The sequence below is a fragment of the Amblyraja radiata genome, chromosome 8 (genome assembly GCF_010909765.2).
Source record: "Amblyraja radiata isolate CabotCenter1 chromosome 8, sAmbRad1.1.pri, whole genome shotgun sequence".
NCBI lineage: Eukaryota > Metazoa > Chordata > Chondrichthyes > Rajiformes > Rajidae > Amblyraja > Amblyraja radiata.
Genome location: NC_045963.1, coordinates 51546843 through 51571755, shown reverse-complemented (window position 1 = coordinate 51571755; position 24913 = coordinate 51546843). Strand labels below are relative to the sequence as shown.

Here is a 24913-nt window from a genome sequence, read left to right as displayed (position 1 = left end):
TAGTAGCGTGGATAGGGGAGAACCAGTGGATGTGGTGTATCTGGACTTCCAGAAGGCTTTCGACAAGGTCCCACATAAGAGATTAGTATACAAACTTAAAGCACACGGCATTGGGGGTTCAGTATTGATGTGGATAGAGAACTGGCTGGCAAACAGGAAGCAAAGAGTAGGAGTAAACGGGTCCTTTTCACAATGGCAGGCAGTGACTAGTGGGGTACCGCAAGGCTCAGTGCTGGGACCCCAGCTATTTACAATATATATTAATGATCTGGATGAGGGAATTGAAGGCAATATCTCCAAGTTTGCGGATGACACTAAGCTGGGGGGCAGTGTTAGCTGTGAGGAGGATGCTAGGAGACTGCAAGGTGACTTGGATAGGCTGGGTGAGTGGGCAAATATTTGGCAGATGCAGTATAATGTGGATAAATGTGAGGTTATCCATTTTGGTGGCAAAAACAGGAAAGCAGACTATTATCTAAATGGTGGCCGATTAGGAAAAGGGGAGATGCAGCGAGACCTGGGTGTCATGTTACACCAGTCATTGAAAGTGGGCATGCAGGTGCAGCAGGCAGTGAAGAAAGCGAATGGTATGTTAGCTTTCATAGCAAAAGGATTTGAGTATAGGAGCAGGGAGGTTCTACTGCAGTTGTACAGGGTCTTGGTGAGACCACACCTGGAGTATTGCGTACAGTTTTGGTCTCCAAATCTGAGGAAGGACATTATTGCCATAGAGGGAGTGCAGAGAAGGTTCACCAGACTGATTCCTGGGATGTCAGGACTGTCTTATGAAGAAAGACTGGATAGACTTGGTTTATACTCTCTAGAATTTAGGAGATTGAGAGGGGATCTTATAGAAACTTACAAAATTCTTAAGGGGTTGGACAGGCTAGATGCAGGAAGATTGTTCCCGATGTTGGGGAAGTCCAGGACAAAGGGTCACAGCTTAAGGATAAGGGGGAAATCCTTTAAAACCGAGATGAGAAGAACTTTTTTCACACAGAGAGTGGTGAATCTCTGGAACTCTCTGCCACAGAGGGTAGTCGAGGCCAGTTCATTGGCTATATTTAAGAGGGAGTTAGATGTGGCCCTTGTGGCTAAGGGGATCAGAGGGTATGGAGAGAAGGCAGGTACAGGATACTGAGTTGGATGATCAGCCATGATCATATTGAATGGCGTTGCAGGCTCGAAGGGCCGAATGGCCTACTCCTGCACCTAATTTCTATGTTTCTATGCTTCTAAATGCAAGTCTTTATGCCGTCACTACAATGCACAGGCTGAGAGGGTGATGGATACAGGTTTGCTTCGAACTCTGAGGCAACTATCGGGAATGTTTCTTAATAGAACTAATTTGGAAGATTATGGGGAAAGCCAAGGTGTGGAATAAAACTAGACCGGTTTCTCGAAGACTGGACACAAGCTGATGGGCCGACTGGCCTCTTCTATGGTAATCAGAAATACAGTACACAGAAAGAGTCCACTATGTCCGTGCCATTCCAAAAACAGACAATTAATCCTATTTCCTGTTCCTTCAAACCGTGCAAGACACAGCTGTTCAGTTGTCATTTAGGTACATGTTGAGTATGACGAGGGTGTCTGCTGTCACTGCAGGTTTTTGAGACCTGGAGTTGCAAAAAATATACTGGGCGACAACAACAAAAATCCTTAATTCCCCTCTAATCCTCCTTCCAATTAAAACAAAACAGACTATTTTGGCTTATAAACAAAAGAGAGTGCTAAAGATTCTAAGCAGGGCCGGCAGAATCACGAGAACTAGTGCTAAAGGTCTTCTGTCTGACCGAATGGGCAACAACTCTGGTGTTGAGAGGAGCGCGATGCGTCCAGCATCTTCGGTGTAAGTGAGCGAGCAGTGTGGCCCCCCTTGCTGCCGACCCAGGGGCTGACTGACCTGCTTTAGCATGTCCAGTGCTTGGCTCAGCTTCCCTTGGTGATGCTGCAGCTTGCCCACTCTCATGAGCTGGATTCCTCTCACGGGGTGAGGACCAGCATAATACAACCTGGAAACAAAGACAACACCGTAGGTCAAATAGAGAGAAGTGCTTCTTATATCAGAGCTGGTTGGTGAGGGGTGGTAACTCAAGAGAAGCTAATCTCAAGAAGAAGCGACATGTGTAGAATAATAGTCCATGAAAACAGCCCCTTCAGTCCACTGACACCCACTGTTACCTTAATTCCAATACAAACTCATTTTATTCCCCCAATGTTATCATAATTTCCTCCCCAGATTCTATCTCTCACCTACACACTAAGGGCAGCTTTGAGTGGCTGATTCACCTGCCAAACTCTACATTGGAGGTAAATGAACCATCCGGGGGAAACCCCCCCAGCTCACAAGGAGACTCCACACAGGCAGCGCCGACTCAAACTCAGGCTGCTGCAGATGTTCGGCAGCACATATCCTGGGCATTCAAGCTGACAAGCATACAGATATCCAGTGCCATTGTTCTCAAACACTCGTCTCCATAGATGAACGGTCAGATCTCTGGCCATGATGAATGGAGCAGCAGCCACCAGCACTAAAGCAACATTGATTACAGCAACATTTACAGTAGCAGTAACACTATATTTTGCACTCTGTTTATTTTCTCCTTGCACAACCCGTTGTACTCATGTATGGTATGATCTCCGTGGATAGCAGAAACATATTTTACCGTGTCTCCGTATATGTAACTTAATAAACCAATACCAATTTCAATATGAATACCAGGACAATATCAAGAATTAACAGCTATGCCCCCCAAATGTATCTAGCAAGTAATCAAACCACACCAATCACTTTATCTACCTGATAGAAGCATCATTTTGTTCTGGCCAGAGAAACTCTTCAAACCTCTGTGTCTGAATCCCAAAATATCAACAATATGATCTTAAAATATTGTTAATAATGAATGGGATGGGTCCTTGCTGATCAATGTCTCATGTTAGATCACGTTAGAAATTTGATTTTCTGAAGAGATTCTTGGATTTATTAATACAGGCCCGTACGAAGCTTTTCAAAAAGGGGGGTGGCGTGCAGGATTACAAAAAATTATGTGAAATAATGTGCGCGCAGTGCACATCACAAGCGAGAAGTCCCTCGCGGCCCGGGTCCAGGGCCCGCTTAAGGGCCCTGGAAGCTCTGGGGTTTTGGATGCTCTCTGGTGCAATCTGAGCCTTAGTTTGGAGCATTTTTGCACCAAATCTATGACCAATATTTCAGAAATAATATTGGTTGAGTCAAGAGTGATTAGTGTGTGGAATGGGATGATTGGGGTCGTTGTTGTATACATTTTTTTTAATCAAGAATTGTTGTCCTTGTTTTAATAATCAAGTTGTACTGTTGTAAAATATGATGTAAAATGTTATAAAGGAGCATGCAAAAACTGCAAATAAAATACTGTAAGCTTTTGCAGTAAAGAAAACCTTTTTTTAGAAAATGTTTTGTGTGTTGATTTGATTGCCTGTTACTGTTAGACTGTGTTAATGTGTGCAGTGCACCTTAAATAGTCCTTCTGACCTAACAACTTCACATCATATCAATTTCAACATGGAATAGTGATGTGAATACAACATTTAATTCAACTTCAATTTCCATCATGAAAATTAAAGTCAAACTAAATGGCGCATTTACATTACTATGATCGCTTTCAAACTAACCTATTTTACTGTCATACTATTATAACAAATTCAGTTCCATGATGACTCATAAAAAATATCACAAATCACATTTTGAATTCTCGAACATAATGTGATTGTGAATAATTGCAGAGCTGCCAAGTTTCACTGAGCATTTCTGTATTTTGATGGCTGAAAATCGGTATTTTGTTGGGGAAATCGGTATTTCTCACATAAATGCAATAGAACGTACTACACAGAAACAGGATTTTTGAAAATCAGCATTTTGCATGCAACCTCATGTATTCTCAAATATCAGTATGGAATACTGAAAACCAGTACTACTGAATTGTGAAACCATTTTTGAAATGTGAATTTATAATTCGTGATTTTGATTCCATAACATATAAAAATATATAATGACATAACATAAAATTCAAATTCATCATATAGCTTACCAAACAATCAAACATGCTGGCATGATGCTGCATAATCATTCAGATGCTCCTGGTAAATGTCACATAAAGGTGAGTAGCATGGTAAGTACAATTTAAAAAAATCACCCAGTGTTACTATTGTTGAGCCATGCTGACCAGGATGACTGGAATTAGTTCTTAGTTCACTGTCACTCAACACTCAGCATGCTGGCATGATGCAGCAAAATCATTCAGGTGTTCCTGGATGTATATTGCCATTTACCACTGCTTCTACTAATGCAAGGGCATTTATTGGCCTTAGCCCATATGCCATTCCTGGTTCCATGAAGATACCACTAAAGACCAGTTTACCTAGCATGGCAGTGCTCAGTTTGTGAATGCTGTCAAAGCATGTGTCGTTCCGCAGTACACTGATGTAGGTGGCCCTACTTCTACCTCTTCTTGCAGTGCCCCGTTTGGTCTCCCAAAGTGAGACTTTATCTTTAATGGCAGTCCTCAATTCCTTAACGCTGTCCAAGGCCTGTGTCATTCCGCAACTAGTACACTGGTGTAGGTGGCACGACATCTACCTCTTCTTGCAGTGCCCTGTTTGAGCTCCCAAAATGTGAGGGGATTAGCAGACAGTTCAGGGTTCCTCTCACAGACATTGACAACACTCTTGGCAGACCAGCATATATTGCCATTTAGCCATGAATCACATTTTCCAGTTCCATTTGCCAAGAATGTAACTGTGCAAACCTAGTCACCACTTTGTCCAAGTCATGGGCTAATTCATAGTGAATGTGGATTAAGGTGACTGCAGACAGCCTGTCATTGCTCATGGAAGTCCTGGTCTTTGCTTCTTCGCGGATGTGAAAACGTGTTTGTCCTCGTTGGCTGGATCAAAATAAGATGCCGAACGAGATCGCGCCCACTGCAAGCAAGCCGTCCGAGGCGAGCATCTCTCTGCTGCTCAGGCTCCTGACCAAAGGTCCCGGCTACCCCTGCAGTCAAATGGAGGGGAACAGGCGGGGTTCGGCAGAGCGTCGTGGAGAGACTGGCTGCCGACAAGGCCGTACTTGAAGAGCCAGAGGTCGAGGGGGTGCAAAGTGGAGCCCAATGGTTTGGGCAGCTCTGCCTCCAGCAGCGGCAGCAGAGCCAGCAGCAACACAAAGACTTACCTGGTCTCCGGCAGCCCCCAGCAGAGCAGGCAGCTGGTGCTCCCGCCTGACATCGTGCATCGCTCCAGCTCCAAGAAGCAGCTCAGGCCCGATTCGCTGGTCATGTACCTGCAGAAGTGCGAGTTCGTGCGGGGAGCGGTGGCCACCAGCAGCGCCCGCAGTTTCAAGGGCAGTGGCCGCCTGGTCCGACGACTGCTGCCCGGCTCTAGCGGCCGGGGCGACAAGCAGCAGGGGCCGGCAACAGGAGCAGCAACGTCAGAAGGGGGAGAATTAGCAGAAAGTACAGCACCCCAGGGTGCACAAGTAACCACACCAGCAGCACTCCAGGGTTCACAAGTAACCACACCAGCAGCACTCCAGGGTTCACAAGTAACCACACCAGCAGCACTCCAGGGAGAAACAGCTGCTTCGCCAGCAACACCCTAGGGTGCACAAGTAACTACACCAGCAGCACCCATGGGTTACTTGGGTGCACAAGTAACCACGCCAGCAGCGCCACGAGAATCAGCAGCAGGTCGCCCCAAGGAGCCGCTCAAGCGGCGGATTGGTGAAGACGGATTATGGCACTCGCGCTCCGACCTCAGCTGCCGCTTCTCCCGAGCCTGCTCGGGCTTGGACAGTTTCTTCGAGCACTGCGGGCTCGAGCCCAAGGTGACCAAGAACCTGGCCAAGGAGAAATTTGCCGCCGACGCTGCCTTCGAAAGCCTTGCCCTCAAGTTTTGTAGCGTGATAGGCCTGTCCCACTTGGGCAACTTTTTTGGTGACAGCCTGAAAAGAGGTTGTGGAGTCGTGGTCGGGTGATGCGTGGTGACGCATGTAATGACGCGCAGTGACTCTCTGTCGCCCCTGGATTTTGGAATGTTCAAAATCCAGGGGCGACATCTGGGTGTCTCATCGTGTTGTGCGCCCTTTCACACGCTGACGTATGCCGTCCTGCGGGTGACGCCCGATTAGGGTTAGGGTTAGGGTTGGGGTTAGGGACCGCAGATGGGCTGTAAAATATTCTTCCTTCAATGCATGGATTTTAAACATTAATATATTAAAATTAATACAATAAAATCAATTGTGCAAATGAAAAGATGTCTGTCCTGTTTTATTTACAGATGTATTGGTCCGCTTTCAATCGCCATCTCTAACTTTTCACAGGGATGGATTCAGTAAGTGTAGACTGAACTCCCCTCTCCACCCCCTCTTCCCTCCCTCATCCCTTCTTCTCCACTGCCCCCCCACCCTTCTCCCCTCCCTCTCCCCCCTTCTTCCCTTCCCCCCGCTCCACTCTTCTCCCCATTCTCCACTCCCCCCCCCTCCCCTCACATCCCTTTCTCCCTCTCTCCTTCCCTTCTCCCACTCTCCAACCCCCCCCCCCCCCCGCCACTTTCCCCGACGCCCCCCATTTGTGGACCCAGCCTGTGACAGCTAGATCCCACTAATAATACTTCACAAAGGCCACATCATCTGTTTTAGTAACATTGACTATGGAATGTCAAACTTTGGGAACAACACCACCATCTCTGCCCCCCTCCCCTCCGCCCCCTCGCCTTGCTTCAAAATGGGAGGTGGGTATTTAGACCTAGTGGCCGGAGCAGGTGGGTGTCACTTGTACATTGACAACATTGCCTGTACCCAGTTGAAAAGCCCGCTGCCTCTGGAGGTTTGGAGATACCATTGGAAGAGAGATCTGCCTCTGGGACAACTCGTGGCCAACAGTTTAGTTCCCATGAGGAGCAGGCAGAACATTGGGGATTCGAGTCCAACCCCTGAAGCCCCTGTGTCACATTTAGTTCATTGATACAGTCCCCATCGGCCCACTGAGTCCGCACCGACCAGCGATCCCCCGCACACTATCGCACACGTTAGGGACAATTTATACTTCTACCAAGCCTAGCAACCGAGAGTTAGGGTTAGGGCTAGGGCTAGGGTTAGGGTTTCCTCCCGCACTCAAAGGCGCACAGGTTTGTATAAATTGTCCCGAGCTTGTGTGGGATAGTGTGCTGGTCGCTGGTCGTTAGTTTGGGCCTGGCGGGGGGAGGAGACGAGGACCCGCGGCCTGGACGCCAGGCTAACCGGCGGCGAGGCTCCGACGCCGCGGATGGAGGTGATGGACCAAGCTGGGTAGTGTTATAGAGCAAAGGGATCTAGGAGTACAGGTGCAAGGTTCCTTGAAAGTCGAGTCACAGGTAGATAAGGTGGTCAAAAAGGCTTTTGGCACTTTGGCCTTCATCAGTCAGAGTATTGAGTTACTCCTGCAGCTGGGGGGCTGTGGGCACCACTGAAGTGAGCTGAGTTCAAAGCGAGCAGTGCCACACCTTTTTCTCTGTGATCAGCCCTTTGGTGAAAGCAAAAGGTTTTTATGGAAACGGTTGAGTGAGTCCAGGTTAGAGCGCATTCCTGCATCTCCAGAGCCCTGCTCACTCCTGATGCTGAGCAGCTGTTGCCTCTCAAGCTCGGTAACCACCAGCAAATGGAAACAGCCAACATGTTTAATGGTCTCCAGCTGCTGCACCAGTGCTTCGATGATTGCAAGGAAAGATCAAAGCTCGCTGGGAGAACATTTCAATGATTCCAATATGAAAACCCATTTGTGCACCTGATGGCTTTCCAAACACACAAACCCTGGGACCACAGGACGAGGACGAGCATTGGGAACAGCTGCAGTGGTACAGGATACTGGGCAGACCTCACCTGGAACATGACTTTCCGTTTTGGAAACCTGATCCTTGCAATGATGAACTGTTCTACTTGTGAAGACATTACCAATGACCAGGGTGATACATGAATGAAGAGCTCTTCGTGTGGTAAGTGGCACAACCCTTAAGAGCATTGATGTAGAGTGGAATCTTGGGGTGCAAGTTCATAACTCCAAGAAAGTGGCAACACAGGTAGATCGGATTGTAAAGTAGGCAAATGGCGTATTTGCTTTCAACAGTCAATGACTAAACAAATTGGGAACTTATGTTGCAGTTTCATAAAACTTTGGTTAAGCCACATTTCAACTATTATATATGCAGTTCTGGCTGCCACATTGCAGGAACGGCGTGGAGGCCTTGGAGAAGGTACAGCAGAGACTCATCAGGGTGTTACAGGATTAGAGTATGTTATCAAACAGGAAGAGGCTGGACAAGCTTGGACTGTTTTATCCGGAGCATCAGAGGTTGAGGGGCAACCCGAGTACATAAAATTACGGGAAGCACAGATAGGTTAGATGGTCAGTCTTTTTCCCGGGGTGACAATGTCAAAAGGACATAGCTTTGAGATGAGAGGGTGAATGTTTAAAGTAGCTTTATGAGGCAAGTTTATTTAAACAGTGAGTGGTGGGTCTTTGGGATTTGCTGCCAGAGGAAGTTCTGGAACCAGATACAATAAGCAACATTTAAGAGGCATTTAGACTGACACATGAAAAGGCAGGAATGAAGTAATATGGACCATATGCAGGCAGGTAGGTGTACAGAGGCATCATGGTTGGTGCAGTCATAGAACATGGAAACAGATCCTTCAGCCTTAAGGGCCTGTCCCACCAGCATGTGTTTGCATGCGTCTAGCACGACCAAATGCGGTCTCTTGAGGCGTACGGCCTCTCGGGGCCGGTCCCACTTCGATCGGCGGTATGGGGTTGTGCGGGGCTCCAAAAATCTTGCACTGTCCAAAAATCTTGCACTGTCCTGTCGGCCCGCAGCCGCAATGAGGCCGTACGCAGCGCCTCGACGGGCATACGCAGTGTCTTGACGTCGTACGCAGCATCTTGACGGCGTATGCCGAGCGCGTGGCGTTGTGCGATGACGTCGCCGCCCGGCATGCCATTGCGTGATGACGTCACTGTGCGACGTCCAAATTCAGTCGGCCCGCCTCCTGCCCAGCTGATTGGTGAATATGATGTCGGGACCAGCCCCGCACAACTCCATAACGCCTCCGCGGTTCGAAGTGGGACCGGTCCCGCGAGGCCATATGCCTCAAGTGACCACGTTTGGTCACGCTAGATGCATGCAATCGCATGCTGGTGGGACAGGCCCTTAACTCATCCATGCCAATGAGGTTTTATAGCTGAGCTAGTCCTATTTGTTCGCATTTGGCCCATACCGCTCTTAACCTTTCTTATCAATGTACCTCGCTAAATGTCTTTTTTATATTATTGTACCCGTCTCCACTGCTTCTTCTGCCTGTTCATTCAATAATTCCACCACTCTCTGTGTGAAGAAATTGACCTTCAGCTCCCTTTTAAACCTTTCCCTTCCTACCGTAGGCCATTGGCAGTACTGTTCTGTGTTATCAGAATTAGAATCAGAATCAGAATCACACTTTATTTGCCAAGTATGTTTTGTAACATACGAGGAATTTCACTGGCCAGGTCAGTCATACAATTAAAAGCAACAGACTCAAAAACACATTTTAAAATGAACATTCACCACAGTGACTCCTGCACATTCCTCACTGTGATGGAAGGCGAAACAAAGTTCAAGTCCTTCCTTTTGTTCTTCCTCGGTTGTGGGCCTCGAGCCCCCGTTGACGGGATGATCTTGACTCCCGTAGCCGGTGGCGATCTCCGCGTCGAGGCGATCTGCTCCCGCATCGGGGGAATGTCAGCTCCCCCGCGCCGGGTGTTCGAACCTCGCGTCGGGGCTGGTCGAACCTTCTGCGGCATTGGAGCTCCCAACTAGCCTCTACTGAGACTGCGAGCCCTAGATGGTAAGTCCACGGTGGGAGCGATCCCAGGCAAGGGATCCGCTCCGATGTTAAGTCCGCGTCCCGCGGTGAGGCTCATGACAGTCCGAGGAGGCCTCCAGATCCAGCGATGGTAGGCCGCGGAGCCCGGAGAAGGTGATCCGAAAATTGATCACATCTCCGGGAAGGTAGGAACTTGAAAAAAAGTTTCCCCCCATCCCCCTCCCCCAACATAAAACATACCGAAGAAGATTAAAACAAACTTTTAACGCACAAAAAAATAACAAAAAGAAAGAAAAAACGAGCAGACTGCCGCAGGGCTGCCATCTCCCCGGCGCCCCTGGTGGTCTATAAGAATACACAACGAGTTCTGATGTGAAGAATGGTGACTGTTCACCTCTGGGTTTGGGGAATGGGTATGGGTGATCCAGGAGGGTACTGAGTTTGAATAACATATTTTTGTGCAGTTCATCCAAAGATGACCAGCATTCAAGCCAGGACAATATGAAGAATAACAGGCCAGAACCTCCTCAGTAAAGCCAGGTATCTGCTCCATACACACGTTTCTGGCTGGGAAACTCTTGAAATCTCTCCATCGGAATCCCAAAATACCACAAAGGATCTCTTTGTGGATACAAGTTCTTCAAGATATTGTTGTCTTTACTCAAGGACTAGCAACAAGGTGGGAGAGATGATGCGATGAGCACGGCAATGGCAGTGTATTGGTGATGAGTTAGGGTGATGAGGTTTTGGGTGGAACTGGGTTTTGTAGAAGTATCTTCTCTCAGAAGCAAGTTAATCTCTGGAATTCACTGCCCACAAGGGTTGTGGAGGTCAGATATATAAGGTGGAGATAGATAAATATTTGAAAGATCAAGGAAATGAGGTTCATGAGGAAGTGGCACAGGAGAGAGAGAGTTGTATTCAGAAGAAAGAGAAGATGTATTCAAGAGAGAGTTAGATATAGCTCTTAGGGCGAATGGAATCAAGGGACATGGGGAGAAAGCAGGAACAGGGTACTGATTTTGGATGATCAGCCATGATCATATTGAAAGGGGGTGCTGGCTCGAAGGGCCGAATGGCCTATTTCTGCATTTATTTTCTATGTTTTCTATGTTCCTATGTAAGAGGAATTGAGGCCAGCATAGATCAGCCGTGATCTATGGTGAGTGGGGGACAATTTGAGGAGACTGATGGTTTACTTTTGCTGCTATTTTCTTCTGTTTTTGTGAATGGGTGATTGATAGATCTTGGTGTGGGGAATGGGGACTAATGAGAATGGATGACTGATGCTTCCCGAGTGTGGAGACTGGGTGACTGACGGTACTTGGATGAGGTGGATGGGTGACTGATAAGTTCCTGGGTTGGAGGATGAGTTACTGGAGGGTCCTTGGTGTACAGAATGGGTGAAAGATGGGCCCAGTATCTGTAAAATATGTGGGATTAGCTCTGTGAGATTGGGGTATCTGAGTGAGGTATTTAAAATAATTAAAATCATGAGAGGAATAGATTGGGTAGATGCACAGATTAGGGGAATCGAGGACCAGAGGACATAGGTTCAAGGTAAAGAGGAAAAGATTTAATAGGAATCTGAGGGGTAACCTTTTTCATACGAAGGGTGGTAGGTGTATGGAACAAGCTGCCAGATAAGGTAGTTGAGGCTGGGACTACCCCAACATTTAAGAAACAGTTGGACAGGTAAATGGATAGGGCAGGTTTGGAGCGATATGGACCAGGTGCAGGCAGGTGGGACTATGTAGCTGGGACATGTTGGCCGGTGTGGGCAAGTTGGGCTGAAGGGCCTGTTTCCACACTCTATGACTCGAAATGTATCTGACCCAACAGATGAAATATAAATCTTTCCTCCATCAGCAGAAATATTCAGACACAAGTTGATGTGATGTGGAGCTTTGAGACCGAGAAGACAATTGTTGCAACATCAACAGTGGTATTTGCAAAGAAAGGTCAAACCTTAATTAGGAAATTGGATTGAAAGGATAGATGTTGCTTGGCTAACAAAATGGAATGGGTATCGTGACTTTGAAAACAGAGAGTCACAGAGTGCGTTTGGGATAGTTTCCTAAAATAATATGTTATTGGGCCAACCAGGGAACATGCTATCTTGGATCTGGTAATGTGTAACAAGACAGATTTAATGAATGATTTCAGAGTAAAAGATTCCCCGAGGAATTAGCAATTCCAGCATGAGAGAATTTGGCATTCAATTTGAGTATGAGAAACTTGGCTCTGAGACAACTGTACTACACTTAGATAAGGGAGATTACTAAGAAATGAGGAAAGAGTTGGTTAAAGTGCACTGGGCAAAGAGATTAGCAGATAAAAACAATAGACAAACAGTGGTAGACATTTAAGGAAATAATTTATGCCTCTCATTAAGAATATATCCCAAAGGGAAGGAAATATTCTCAGCGCGAGGGAGAGGAATCAACCAGCCTTGGCTATCCGAGGAAATTAGGGAGGGAAGAGAAAGGGAAAACACATATGGAGCAAAAGTTATTAATGAGCCCAAAGATTTAGATAAATTCAGAAAACAGCCAAAAAAATTAATGTAAACAGAGGGAAATTAAGTAGAAGTATAAAAACTGCCAATAAAAGCTTCTTTAAATGCATTAAAAATGGCTTATATATTCCTTGGAGAATAAAGCTGGGGAAGTAGTTCAGAGGAATACGGAAATGACAGATAATTTTTATCAGCATTTACATGTAAACGGTATGATAAACATCCCAGCAATATGATAAAGTATGGAGGGCATGGATTAAAATACCATCATTATCACTGGAGAATTAGTGTCAGGCAAACTAATAGAACTTAAGCATGGTACGTTATTTGGACCTAATGGATCCAGGACCCGGCATCCCGAAATAAGTGGTTACAGAGATTGTGGATGCATTGATTGAAACCTTCCAAAAGATTCTAAGAGGTGAGGAAGGATTGGAAAACTGCCAGACTGACATGTTTATTCAGAAAGGGTGGGAAACTAAAATCAGGCCAGTTAGCCTCATATTCAACGTTGGAAAAATATTAGGATCATTTATTGAGGAGGCATTTACAGAACATTTGGAAAGTCACACAGATGTAATGAACAGGTTCTATTTTTACAGACGTCCGTAGGTCAAATTTGTCCGTGTCAGAAAATACCACAAAATCATTAGTATGCTCTCCGTATCTCCACCCTATTGTAATAAATGGCATCAAAAGAACATAGGATATAAGAAAGAACAATTACTAAGAGTGGAGAGAAAAGGGAACCAGTTCTGTCATTTGTTGGAACAAACACACTTATGTCTCTTTTGAATGTACTAATATTATGTGAGCTTGTTCACATGTAGGGGTGCCCATAGTTTGGGCATGTGTAATCTAGGGATGGCCTGTAATCTGATTAAGCAGAGGAGGTACATTTTCATAAAGCGGAAATCATGAATGACAAATGTAGTTTTTTGAGGGAGCATAAAGTTAAAGGAGATATGTGGGACAAGATTTTTTACAGAGAGTGATGGGTGCCTGGGACATGCTGCCAGGGGTGGTGGTGGAATCAGAGATCATAGTGGCGTTTAGGAGGCTTTTAGGATATGGATAACCATATAATATAACCATATAACAATTACAGCACGGAAACAGGCCATCTCGACCCTTCTAGTCCGTGCCGAACACATAATCTCCCCTAGTCCCATATACCTGCGCTCAGACCATAACCCTCCATTCCTTTCCCATCCATATAACTATCCAATTTATTTTTAAATGATAAAAACGAACCTGCCTCCACCACCTTCACTGGAAGCTCATTCCACACAGCTACCACTCTCTGAGTAAAGAAGTTCCCCCTCATGTTACCCCTAAACTTCAGTCCCTTAATTCTCAAGTCATGTCCCCTTGTTTGAATCTTCCCTACTCTCAGTGGGAAAAGCTTTTCCACGTTAACTCTGTCTATCCCTCTCATCATTTAAAAAACCTCTATCAAGTCCCCCCTTAACCTTCTGCGCTCCAAAGAATAAAGCCCTAACTTGTTCAACCTTTCTCTGTAACTTAGTTGCTGAAACCCAGGCAACATTCTAGTAAATCTCCTCTGTACTCTCTCTATTTTGTTGACATCCTTCCTATAATTAGGCGACCAAAATTGTACACCATACTCCAGAATTGGCCTCACCAATGCCCTGTACAATTTTAACATTACATCCCAACTTCTATACTCAATGCTCTGATTTATAAAGGCCAGCACACCAAAAGCTTTCTTTACCACCCTATCTACATGAGATTCCACTTTCAGGGAACTGTGCACAGTTATTCCCAGATCTCTCTGTTCACCTACATTCTTCAATTCCCTACCATTTACCATGTACGTCCTATTTTGATTTGTCCTGCCAAGATGTAGCACCTCACACTTATCAGCATTAAACTCCATCTGCCATCTTTCAGCCCACTCTTCCAACTGGCATAAATCTCTCTGTAGACTTTGAAACTCTACTTCATTACCCGCAACCCCACCTATCTTAGTATCATCTGCATACTTACTAATCCAATTTACCACACCATCGTCCAGATTATTGATGTACATGACAAACAACAGTGGACCCAACACAGATCCCTGTGGCACCCCACTCGTCACTGGCCTCCAACCTGACAAACAACCATCCACCATTACTCTCTGGCATCTCCCATTCAGCCACTGTTGAATCCAACTTGCTACTCCACCATTAATACCCAACCATTGAACCTTCTTAACCAACCTTCCATGAGGAACCTTGTCAAAGGCCTTACTGAAGTCCATATACACAACATGCACTGCTTTACCCTCATCAATTTCCCGAGTAACACCTTCAAAAAATTCAAGAAGATTAGTTAAACATGACCTTCCAGGCACAAATCCATGTTGACTGTTCCTAATCAGACCCTGTTTATCCAGATATACAGGGATATACAGGGAATTGGTCACGTTTAGGCATAGGAGATTAGTTTAAAATTATATTTGGCACAGACAGTGTGGACCGATGGCCTGTTCTTGTGCTGTACTGTTCTATGCTCTATGTTTTATATGCAGTAGAAAATGCTAGGATGCAGTAGCTAAGTGCAGCAATATTTAGCAAGGTAAATAGGATGCTGGCTTATATTTCACGGGAGTTGAAGTATAAAAGTACCAAAGTCTTACTATGACTGCACAAGCAAGTCAAGAGTACAGCTTTGGTCCCCATATTCAAGGAAAGAGCTATTATCACCGAGGGCAGCTCATGGAAGGTTCACAAGAATGAGGGGATTGCCAATGAAGAAGGGTTGAACAGGTTGGGTCTCTATTCATTGGCGATTAGAAGAATGAGAGGCATCCTCATTGAATCAAAGATGCTTAACAAACTTGATAGACAGGATAAATGCACAGGAGGATGTGTCCACTCCTGGGAGAGTGTATGACCAGACAGCCCCATTTTAGAATGAGGCTGAGTTCCACTAGCATTTTGAGTCTATCTTTGATATAAACCAGCATCTGCAGTTCTTTGTATTTACAAGTACTTTAGCAATGTTGGCTTTGTTGAAAGGTAGGACACGTGGTAACCAAACAGCCTTTGCAAGCACCCACTGACATCAATGAAAGGCAACACCCATCTCAAGGAAACAATTGGGTGTTCAGTTAAACATCTCTTTCAGTTTTGCACAGGTGTGTCTTTCCAGATTTTCATGTTAACTGTCTGGAGTGGGATTTTAACTCACAATCATGGAGAATCATAGAGTCATGCAGCATAGAAACAGGTCCAAAGTGCTTGAGTAACACAGCGGGTCAGGCAGCATCTCTGGAAAAAATGGATAAATGATGTTTCGGGTCAGTCTGAACAAGGATCCCGAACCCGAAACATCAGTTATCCATATTCTCCAGGGATGCTGCCTGACCCGCTGAGTTAGTCCAGCATTTTGTGTTTATCTTTGGTATAAACCAGCATCTGCAGTTCCTTTATATCACAGAAACCGGCCCTTCGGCCCACTGCCCTGATCATCAAGCGTCCACTTTCACTACTACAATAGTCCCCACCGTTTTCATCAAATCCACCATCCCTCCCTCCCGTTCTATCACTCATCTCATGCCAGAGGCAACTTACAGCAGACAATTAACCTGCCAACCGACATGTGTTTGGGTTATGGAAGGAAACTGGTGAGTCTCACATCGTGATGGGGAGAACTCCATACAGACAGCACTGGAGATAAGGATCAAACCCCTGTTGCTGGAGCTGTGACGTAGCTGTGCCACTGTGCTGCTCAATCGTCTGACTCAGACGGAAGGGTGCAGTCCTCTGAGCTAAACCAGGCTCTGTAACTCAGAGATCTTTTATAATTAAATGATACTTCACCACTGAAAGACTGGTTTTCAGGCCTTATTTGGTGCCCGGAGCTGCCAGACCCAGTCCGCTTTGGCCCACGTGATCTCCCAGTTGCCAAACACTTTATTGATTTCTCTAACTTCAAGTAACCCTTGCATTCCTTCTCTCACCGTCCCTCCCTCACCCTAGACTCGTTTCACTGTCGTCCTGCTGAGTTTGACTGTTTGTATCCCTCGTTATCACCTTTTCCACAGCCAACAATGGACCATTGTGGGCTCCACCTTTCTTTGCACATCATTGCTTTTTGCATATTTTCATTTATTTCTTCTATGTACCTTCTATATCTCTCCTTTCCCTCTCCCCTGACTCTCAGTCGGAAGAAGGGTCACAACCCGAAACATCACCTATTCCTTTTCTCCAGAGATGCAGCCTGACCCGCTGAGTTTTAAACAGGAGAGTTTCTCAAAAGTCTTACAGATTCAGTGGTTTAATCAAATAATACTCTAAGCATTAAATTAAATTCACCTAGTTACAGATAGATTTTTTAAATCTCCTGGAAACCTCCCTTACTACCTCCCTATGGACAGTCAATTATAACATCTTTAGCCTCTTTGGTATTTAAGCAAGCCTTGGCCTTTCTATGTAATACAGATGTCAGTTTTATTCAGTCCACGGAGTGTGGCCGTCTGTGCTTGTGATTAGAACAGCAGATCAGAAGTTACTACGGCAAAGGAGTTAAAGAACCTTAGAGTTTAAAAGAGAAGTCGAACGATTGAAGTAGAAGGATCACACATGTGGGCTGAAAAGTGGGATTAAAGTAGTATAAAAAATCAAAAGACGCATACAACCACATTCTTTATCGCTTCCTCTTGACTGGTAGAGTAACGGCACTTAATTCTGTCATTGATATGAGATTGCTGCTGCATTCAGACAGCCAATTAAAGGGAAACACAACCCCACATCAAAAACGTCCCAAAAAGCCTGGGTTTTAACCCTGCTAGCCTGAATCGCCGCCCGAGGTTAAAATCCTCGGGTGTGAGGATTGTACATTTCTATACTTTATTAAAAAAATGAGGTTGGCATTTGTACAATGCCTTTCAATCATTCAAAACCAACGATTATGTTTACAAAGTACTTTACCTTTTTTGACAGTCAGTACTGTATTGTAATGTAGAAAATGTGCACAGCACAAGATCACAAGAAGACAAGAAAATAGCAACAGGAGTAGGCCAGCAGGCCTCTCTAGCCCACCCTGCCATCCAATGTTATCATGGCTGATCGATTCTGGCCTCAACTCCTTTTCTGTGCCAGTTCACCAATTGTATAGGTGTGAAAACGCACACCTCCAGACCTCCAGGGGCAGTTTCTTCCCAGCTGTTATCAGGCAACTGAATCATCCTACTACAACCAGAGAGAGGTCCTGAACTACGATCTACCCCATTGGTGACTCTTGTACTATCTTTGATCGGACTTTACTGGCTTTAGCTTTAGACATTATTCCCATATCATGTATCTATACACTATAAATGGCTCGATTGTAATCATGTATTATCTTTCCGCACGCAACAAAAGCTTTTCACTGTACCTCGGTATGTGTGACAATAAACTAAACTGAACTGGCCTCCACCATCCTTGGGGCCAGGGAATTTCAGAGATTCACCACCCTCTACGAGAAGAAATGTCTACGCAACTCGGTTTTAAATTACCCTAATCTTCAATCTATGTCCCTTGTTCTCGACTCATCCACCAGTAGAAACAACACAACATATCCCATTTCAAGCCCCCCCCTGAACCCCACTAGGATATTATACATTTGAATAAGGTCAACCCTCATTCTTCTAAGCTCTAAGGAATACAGACCCAAACCGGTTAGAGTCTCTAGCGCTCACATAAACACCAATGTCAGAAAAACTTCAGAAAAACTTAATTATAGAAACTTATTCTATGACAGGGTAATCATAGACTAACATACTGCAGAAAAGCTCCCTGTTCTTCTTCAAGATAGTAGCATGAAAACAATTGAGGCCACAAAGGGGCCCAAGCTGCCCCTTCTAAAGAGTGTGTATCCAACACTGCAGCAAGCCCTCACTCTGCGCTGGATGTTCAATCTGAATTGCTTCGCTGAGGTCGTTGATGTGGGATTTGAAACTGCAACCCTCTAATAGGAAGGTGAAAGTGGGAGTCAAGAGCTACTGCATTACAAGAGTCCCTGGAAATCAAACATCACAGGCAATGAGAGGCAAATGAAATGTTAGTCAGATGGTCAGGACATTAGACAGCATTAGTGAAGGAGAAACAGTTAACATTTCAGTCCAGGCCCTTGATGAAAACTAAGAAAGAGAAAGATCTATTGGTCTGGGCAGCACAGAAGGCATTCCCTGCTACTTAGACTAACTTGGTTCTCTCCTAGTTTTGATAACAGCTCCAGGCCTAAGTCATTAGCTGTTTCTCTTTCCACATGTGCTGCCTGAACTGCTGAGTGTTTTCAGGATCCAGCATCTTCAGTTTGTTTATTTTCATTGTCAGTCTAATCCTTGGACCTCTCGTCTGTCCTTGTTCAAAGTTCTTCAGAGGTCAGGCATCAAGAATGAGACTGAATCATCATTGGCAATTTGTAAATATTATCTTACTTTCCGAAAAGTTTTATCTTAAAACACTGGGGGGGGGAAATCCACATGTTTGGGAGGGAGACTTCTTTCTACACATCAACCTGGAATTGTTAACTTCAGTGGAGTGGAAAACACACGGAATGGTAGATCAAACCCACCTCTTCCATTGCTTGACACAGAATTTGCCAAATATTTCTATTTGAGCATTTTAAAATATAATTTGACACAAAGTTGACCTCAGGTTAAAATGTTATTTCTGATAAATATATTTGACCACTGACCAACAATTCCTATATGTGTTGCCTTTCCAATGTTTATGGCAGTTTGGCTCAGTGGAACGCATACTTAATTATGAATCAAAATGTTACAAGCAAACATCTCAATATAGGACTGGAAGCAAGCAAGTTGACACTTCAAAGGAACACAGAGGGAATGCTACACTTCTGAGCGCTATGTTTTAATACAATGCCAAACTAAGATTACAACTACCTTCTCTACAAAGATACTTATCTAAGTTGCAAGGAGTCCACCAGGTGACATGAATGACAATCCACAATTAACCATTGCTACCAAAGAAGACTAGCTGACCATTTAACGTTACTGGGATCTTAAATGACTGTGCATCTGTTTACACTTCAATAGTAATTTGTTGGCTGTGAAACCTTGTGGGAAGTCTGCAGGACATGAAAAATCCCATGCTGATGCTTTTTCTTCATGTTAAACACAGACATTCACCATCTGGTGGATAGGTTTCCATACATCACTCAGACCAGATTCAATAAAGACATATAGTCATACAGCAAGTAAAATGGCCCTTCAGCCCAACTCTTCAATGCTAACCAAGGTGTCTACTTAAGCTGGTCCCATTGGCCTACATTTGGCTCAGATCACTCTAAACCTTTCCTATGCATGAACCTGTCTAAATGGCATTTAAATATTGTAATTGTTAATAATTTGCCTCAAACAGTTCCTTAGCTGGAGATGTTTGGCAGATTCCGATTTTGGCAGCAATTCCAAAGATACTGGCCCAGGAATTGATATTTGTCAAGCGTCAAAAGTGTTTGATTGTCATATGTGCTGAAACGGAACAATGAAATTCTTACTTGATTATTTGGTGATTTTGTTCTTGGGTTCATTTTTTACAATGCTGGAATATTTTGACAGGATATGCCTGCTTGCAGTACACCGATAGTATACCCAAAAATTCCAACCCACTGCCTCACTAATTAACATCACAATGTTCCCCATCGCTCACTGGTAGTTCACTCGCTGTCAGAGGTTGGGGTTCAAGTCCTGTTTCAGAGACCGGAAGACACAAATCTAGGTGGACCTCAGTAACACTTACAACTGTTGGGTCGCTAAGCTGAGACTCAACCCGCTCTCAGATATGGATGTTAAAAATCCCATTGTGTTAGTTCACAGCAAAGCAGCAACGTTATCATCAGCATTCTAATCTATATTTCCTATTCTCAACATTAGATTCTCCAGTCACAGTCACATTGCTGCTTGTGAGCTTGCTGCGTGACAAACACCCTCTGTGACAGCAACTATACACAAGAGGTACTCATTTGGTAAAAGGGTATTTGGGCAGGGATGTGAAATAGAGTCACCAAGTTAAACAGCATGAAAACAGGCCCGCGAGCCCAATTTGTGCAAGCCAATCGAGATGCAGATCCAATCTAGTCCTACTTGCTCATATTTGACCCAAATCCTTCTAACCCTTTCTGTAGAAAGGAACTGGTTTAAACTGAAAATAGACACGAGGATGCCGTCTGACCCGCTGAGTTACTCCAGCTTTTTGTTTCTATCTTCTAAACCTTTCTTATCCAAGTATCTGTCCAAATGTCTTTTAAATGCTGTTATTACACTTGCATGTCCGATTGAGAGTGGGGGAAGAGGGGAGGGGTCAGCCAGGAGTAAATCTCAGTAAATGTGATGGTGCCCATTTCTGAAAAGGATACCATATTTGCCTAGAAAGGAACTATTTCTGAATAGTCAGCTGCCCCAGTTCCTTCCTTTTAGGCAAAGACCTGCATCCTGACAATGAGCATTCAGATAGAAAGGTTGCCATGGAAACAGAATGCGGTCTTCGGCAAGCATGCTCCATGAAATTTCTCTTTCAACTTGCTGACAAGTGGTGCAGTGTGGCTGGGAATGCTGTTGCAATTTATAATGAGAAATGGTTCACTGCTCTGGATTGTACTGAGGAATTGAGGTTAATCTGCGGGATGCGAGGTGTGAGGCACCTCCTTCAAGGGGGTTGCAACTCTCGCTCCCCCGTCAGCTCGGGCCCGCAGGTTTATTATCTCAAGTTTTCAATTATTCAGCAATGCGGATTAGAGTTCCATGCAGGCACCAGTGCAACAGTCTGCAGCGGCTTTACTGACTGCAGTCACACAACTGGCAGAGGGGAATCTCAAGAGTCCCAAAGGCACAAAGGCAGGTGGCAGGAATTCCCCCAGGTGAAGGGCAGGCATGGGGAGAAGGTCTTGTTTGACTGATTTTCTGTACTTATTCAACACTGCCAGTAAAACCTGCGAGCTTCCTGTTGTTCCTGGCCCTCCCAAAGCACCCCTTTCCCAAACAAATGCATACACACCACATGCACACACACACAATGTGCAAGAAGAAAATGTTTTTCCCAGTATCATTCTTTGTATCCCAAACGGCCATGGTGTGTGTCTGGGGCAGGGTTGCCAACTGTCCCGTATTAGCCAGGACATCCCATATATTGGGCTAAATTGGTTTGTCCCATATGGGACCGCCTTTGTCCTGTATTTGACTGCTACTACTTGGGTCGAGGGGACTGTCGGGTCGGAGCGCTGCGTCCGGCCCCACCTCACCCATCCTGAAGTAGTGCACCCCATGGAGTGCAGCAGCAACGCCTCGCCCGTGGCCCCATCGGTCGGCAGCCCGGCCAGCTGTCAGACCTTCGGATCTTCGCTTACCGCCGACACCACACCCCTCCTTCTTATGGCCGATCATCAGTTCATGAGTTGGATGGGGTGCCGCACTTTGCGCGCGACCTAATTGGCGAGTTAGAAGAGTTTAGAAGAGTTTGAAAAAATGTCATGTAGAAGACCTCCTTCGACTATGTTGAAGACTAGCTTCGACTAGCTTCGACCACCCTCGATTACCTACGACCAACATGGTCAACTAACTTCGGGAAAATTGGACACCGAATAGTAGAGAGTGAAGACGACCTCCTTCGACTTCTCTTCGACTATAATAATAATAATAATGGATGGGATTTATATAGCGCCTTTCTAATACTCAAGGCGCTTTACATTGCATTATTCATTCACTCCTCAGTCACACTCGGTGGTGGTAAGCTACTTCTGTAGCCACAGCTGCCCTGGGGCAGACTGACGGAAGCGTGGCTGCCATTCTGCGCCTACGGCCCCTCCGACCACCACCAATCACTCACACACATTCACACACATTCACACACAGGCAAAGGTGGGTGAAGTGTCTTGCCCAAGGACACAATGACAGTATGCACTCCAAGCGGGATTCGAACCGGCCACCTTCCGGTCGCCAGCCGAACACTTAGCCCATTGTGCCATCTGTCGTCCCTATGATGAAGACTATCTACGACTACCTTCGACTACCCTCGATTACCTACGACCAACATGCCGACCTACTACGACTAAACCTACAAGTAAAAAAAGTATCGATTTTTTCCATGGTGACCATTTCTTACTCGTGGGCATTTTTCAACATGTTGAAAAATACGCCGCAACCTAGCTGAGGCCTCGAGTACACGGGGACTACTCTCGAGCATGAAGGAGAGTTAAGGGGCTGTCCCACTTGGGCGACCTAATCCGCGAGTTCTGGCGAGTTTGCCCTCGGCTCATACTCGCAGCATGGTCGACATGAGGTCGTAGAAGGTCTTTGTAACTCTCCCACACTGGGCACCTGGGGAAAAGGCCCCAGCCTATCCAACCTATCATTATAAATTGACTTGTAAATCCTTGTAAATCTCCTCTGCACTCTTTCAAGTTTAAACACGTAGAATCTACAGCAGGGCAACCAGAACTGTGTACTCCAAATGTGACTCTACCAATATCATGTACAGCTGTAACATCACATTCCAATTCCTGTACTCAATACCTTTACCGAAGGAGGGAAGCCTCACCCATCTATCTACAGGTGTCACCAGTTTCATGGGACTATATCTCCACCCCTCGATCTCTCTGTTGTACAACACTCAACAGGGCCGTGTTATTCACTGTGTATGTCTGGACCTGGTTTGTCCCACCAAAATGCAACACCTCACATTTATCTGAATTAAACCCCATCAGCCATTCCCCACCCCATCGGCAACAGTTGGTCAATGTCCTGTGTAATCTTGGACAACCTTCCCCACTATCTAATATATCACCAATTGTAGTGTCGTCTGCAAAGAGTTGTCAAGCAGGGCTAGATTTCAAAGAGTTGAGACCATGAAGATATCATAATAACGTATTTTAAAATGGAGGTACTGCTTAGGCTGGAGCCAATGAGGTGAGTCGGTGAGGACAAGCACGATGGCTGAAGGGGCCCAATGTGTGGGTGAGGACACGGGCAGCAGAGTTGCAAGTGATCTGTGGAGAGTTGAACTAGGGACGGCGTTTGGGTAATGAAACTACCCAGTGCGGAGGTAGCAAAGGTAACGAGGGCTTCAGGAGAAAAGGGGCTGCGGTAGGGAGTGGAGAGGGAGGCATGCTGGAGGTGGAAACAGATAGTTTTGGTATTTACCCAAAGATTTATTCCAAAGCATATCATGGGATCAAGTGTGGCAGCTTTGCTGCAGGGAGCTGCTGGGTCCAGAGATGGTGTCGGTGGCTTTCGTGATGCCGACCTAAGACTCTTCTCAATATCATTTGAAGGAAGTTCCTGTGAACATTTCTCCTGACATGCTCTGGGGTCAAGCTGTGTGCTAATCCCAACAGATCGCCTTTTGGCAATTCAATCTGGCCTCACACAGGAAGGCTGGGCGAACAGGTGAGGTATTGGGGGGAAAGACATTTAGGTAATTGTACCACACCAGAGGAATCAATGGAGGTCATTATGACTTCAGGTGAGAGTGTCAAACAGATTAAGCTGTCGGCTACACATCACTCTGATATTAATTCCCCTGAAGTCTGTGGATCGGATATCCTACCCTACAAAGTCAACATTAATGAAAATGTTGCAAAATTTAGGGTGATTTCACTAAAGGTCACTGGAGCGTAGATCCGCACCCTCGTGACCGAAATTTTTAACTGGAGTACATGCGTCACTTCCGGTACATGTTAGTGAATGGGAAAACACGCACTTTCACACCCGTTAAAAACATCGAAAACGGCCCGTTTTTGAGCTGCAATTAACTGTACCAGTCGGGGTGACCGTGAGGAACAACTACCTAAATTTACAGTCCAAAAAAAAGATAGAAACTAAGGTAAATTCAAGAGGGAGCTGAAGGTGTCAAAACAGCGGATGTTGTTAGCGGACATTTGCCGTGGAGATTTAAAGATCGAAAATATCGGGAATTATCGCGTTTGCTCGCTGCATTTCATCAAAAGTGGCATTATTTACTTTTTATCTTTATTCATTTGTTATATGAAAAGTATTAAAAGCTAAAAATCCGTCAGTAAAATTGCAAAATCGCCCATGGTTCTCAGGTGGGTTTTAACATGCAAAATGAAAATGCTTCTGAAGCTCCATTTATCATTTAAATAATCGTAAACTATCAATGCGTTTTGAAATAAATTGATAAATGGGATAATTGTCAGCTGTTAGTTGGACAAAAGCAGGACATTTTATTATTTGCCAAAATATATTTCTCAATGTTTCTTGTTTAAAGCCTGCACAATAACCCAAACTACTTATTTATTTATTTATCATCTAATAACAGACAAGCCTGCAGCATGGAATGATGTCGATAATCCTGATTGGGCACCCACTGTGAGCAGGATAGACAATGTGCACAAGAACGCCATCAACTTGCAGAGCTATAGATGCTTGAGCTGCAACCAAATCTGCTTTAATACTCTCTTCTTGTTGCACGTGCATGGCGTTCCCATTCCTTAGATTGCATCTCAGTAAAATTTATTTCAAAACGCATTGATAGTTTACGATTATTTAAATGGTAAAT

The 24913-nt window shown here is 45.1% G+C and overlaps 1 protein-coding gene across 1 annotated transcript in view; it reads right to left on the bottom strand.

Moving 5' to 3' along the window:
- The window catches only part of smyd3 (SET and MYND domain containing 3), a 775824-nt gene that overhangs the window by 7197 nt on the left and 743714 nt on the right, over window positions 1–24913 (bottom strand). The window contains exon 11 of the mRNA XM_033025885.1: window positions 1907–2015. Coding sequence (XP_032881776.1) covers window positions 1907–2015 — 109 coding nt within the window. The remainder of the gene's footprint in view (window positions 1–1906; window positions 2016–24913) is intronic.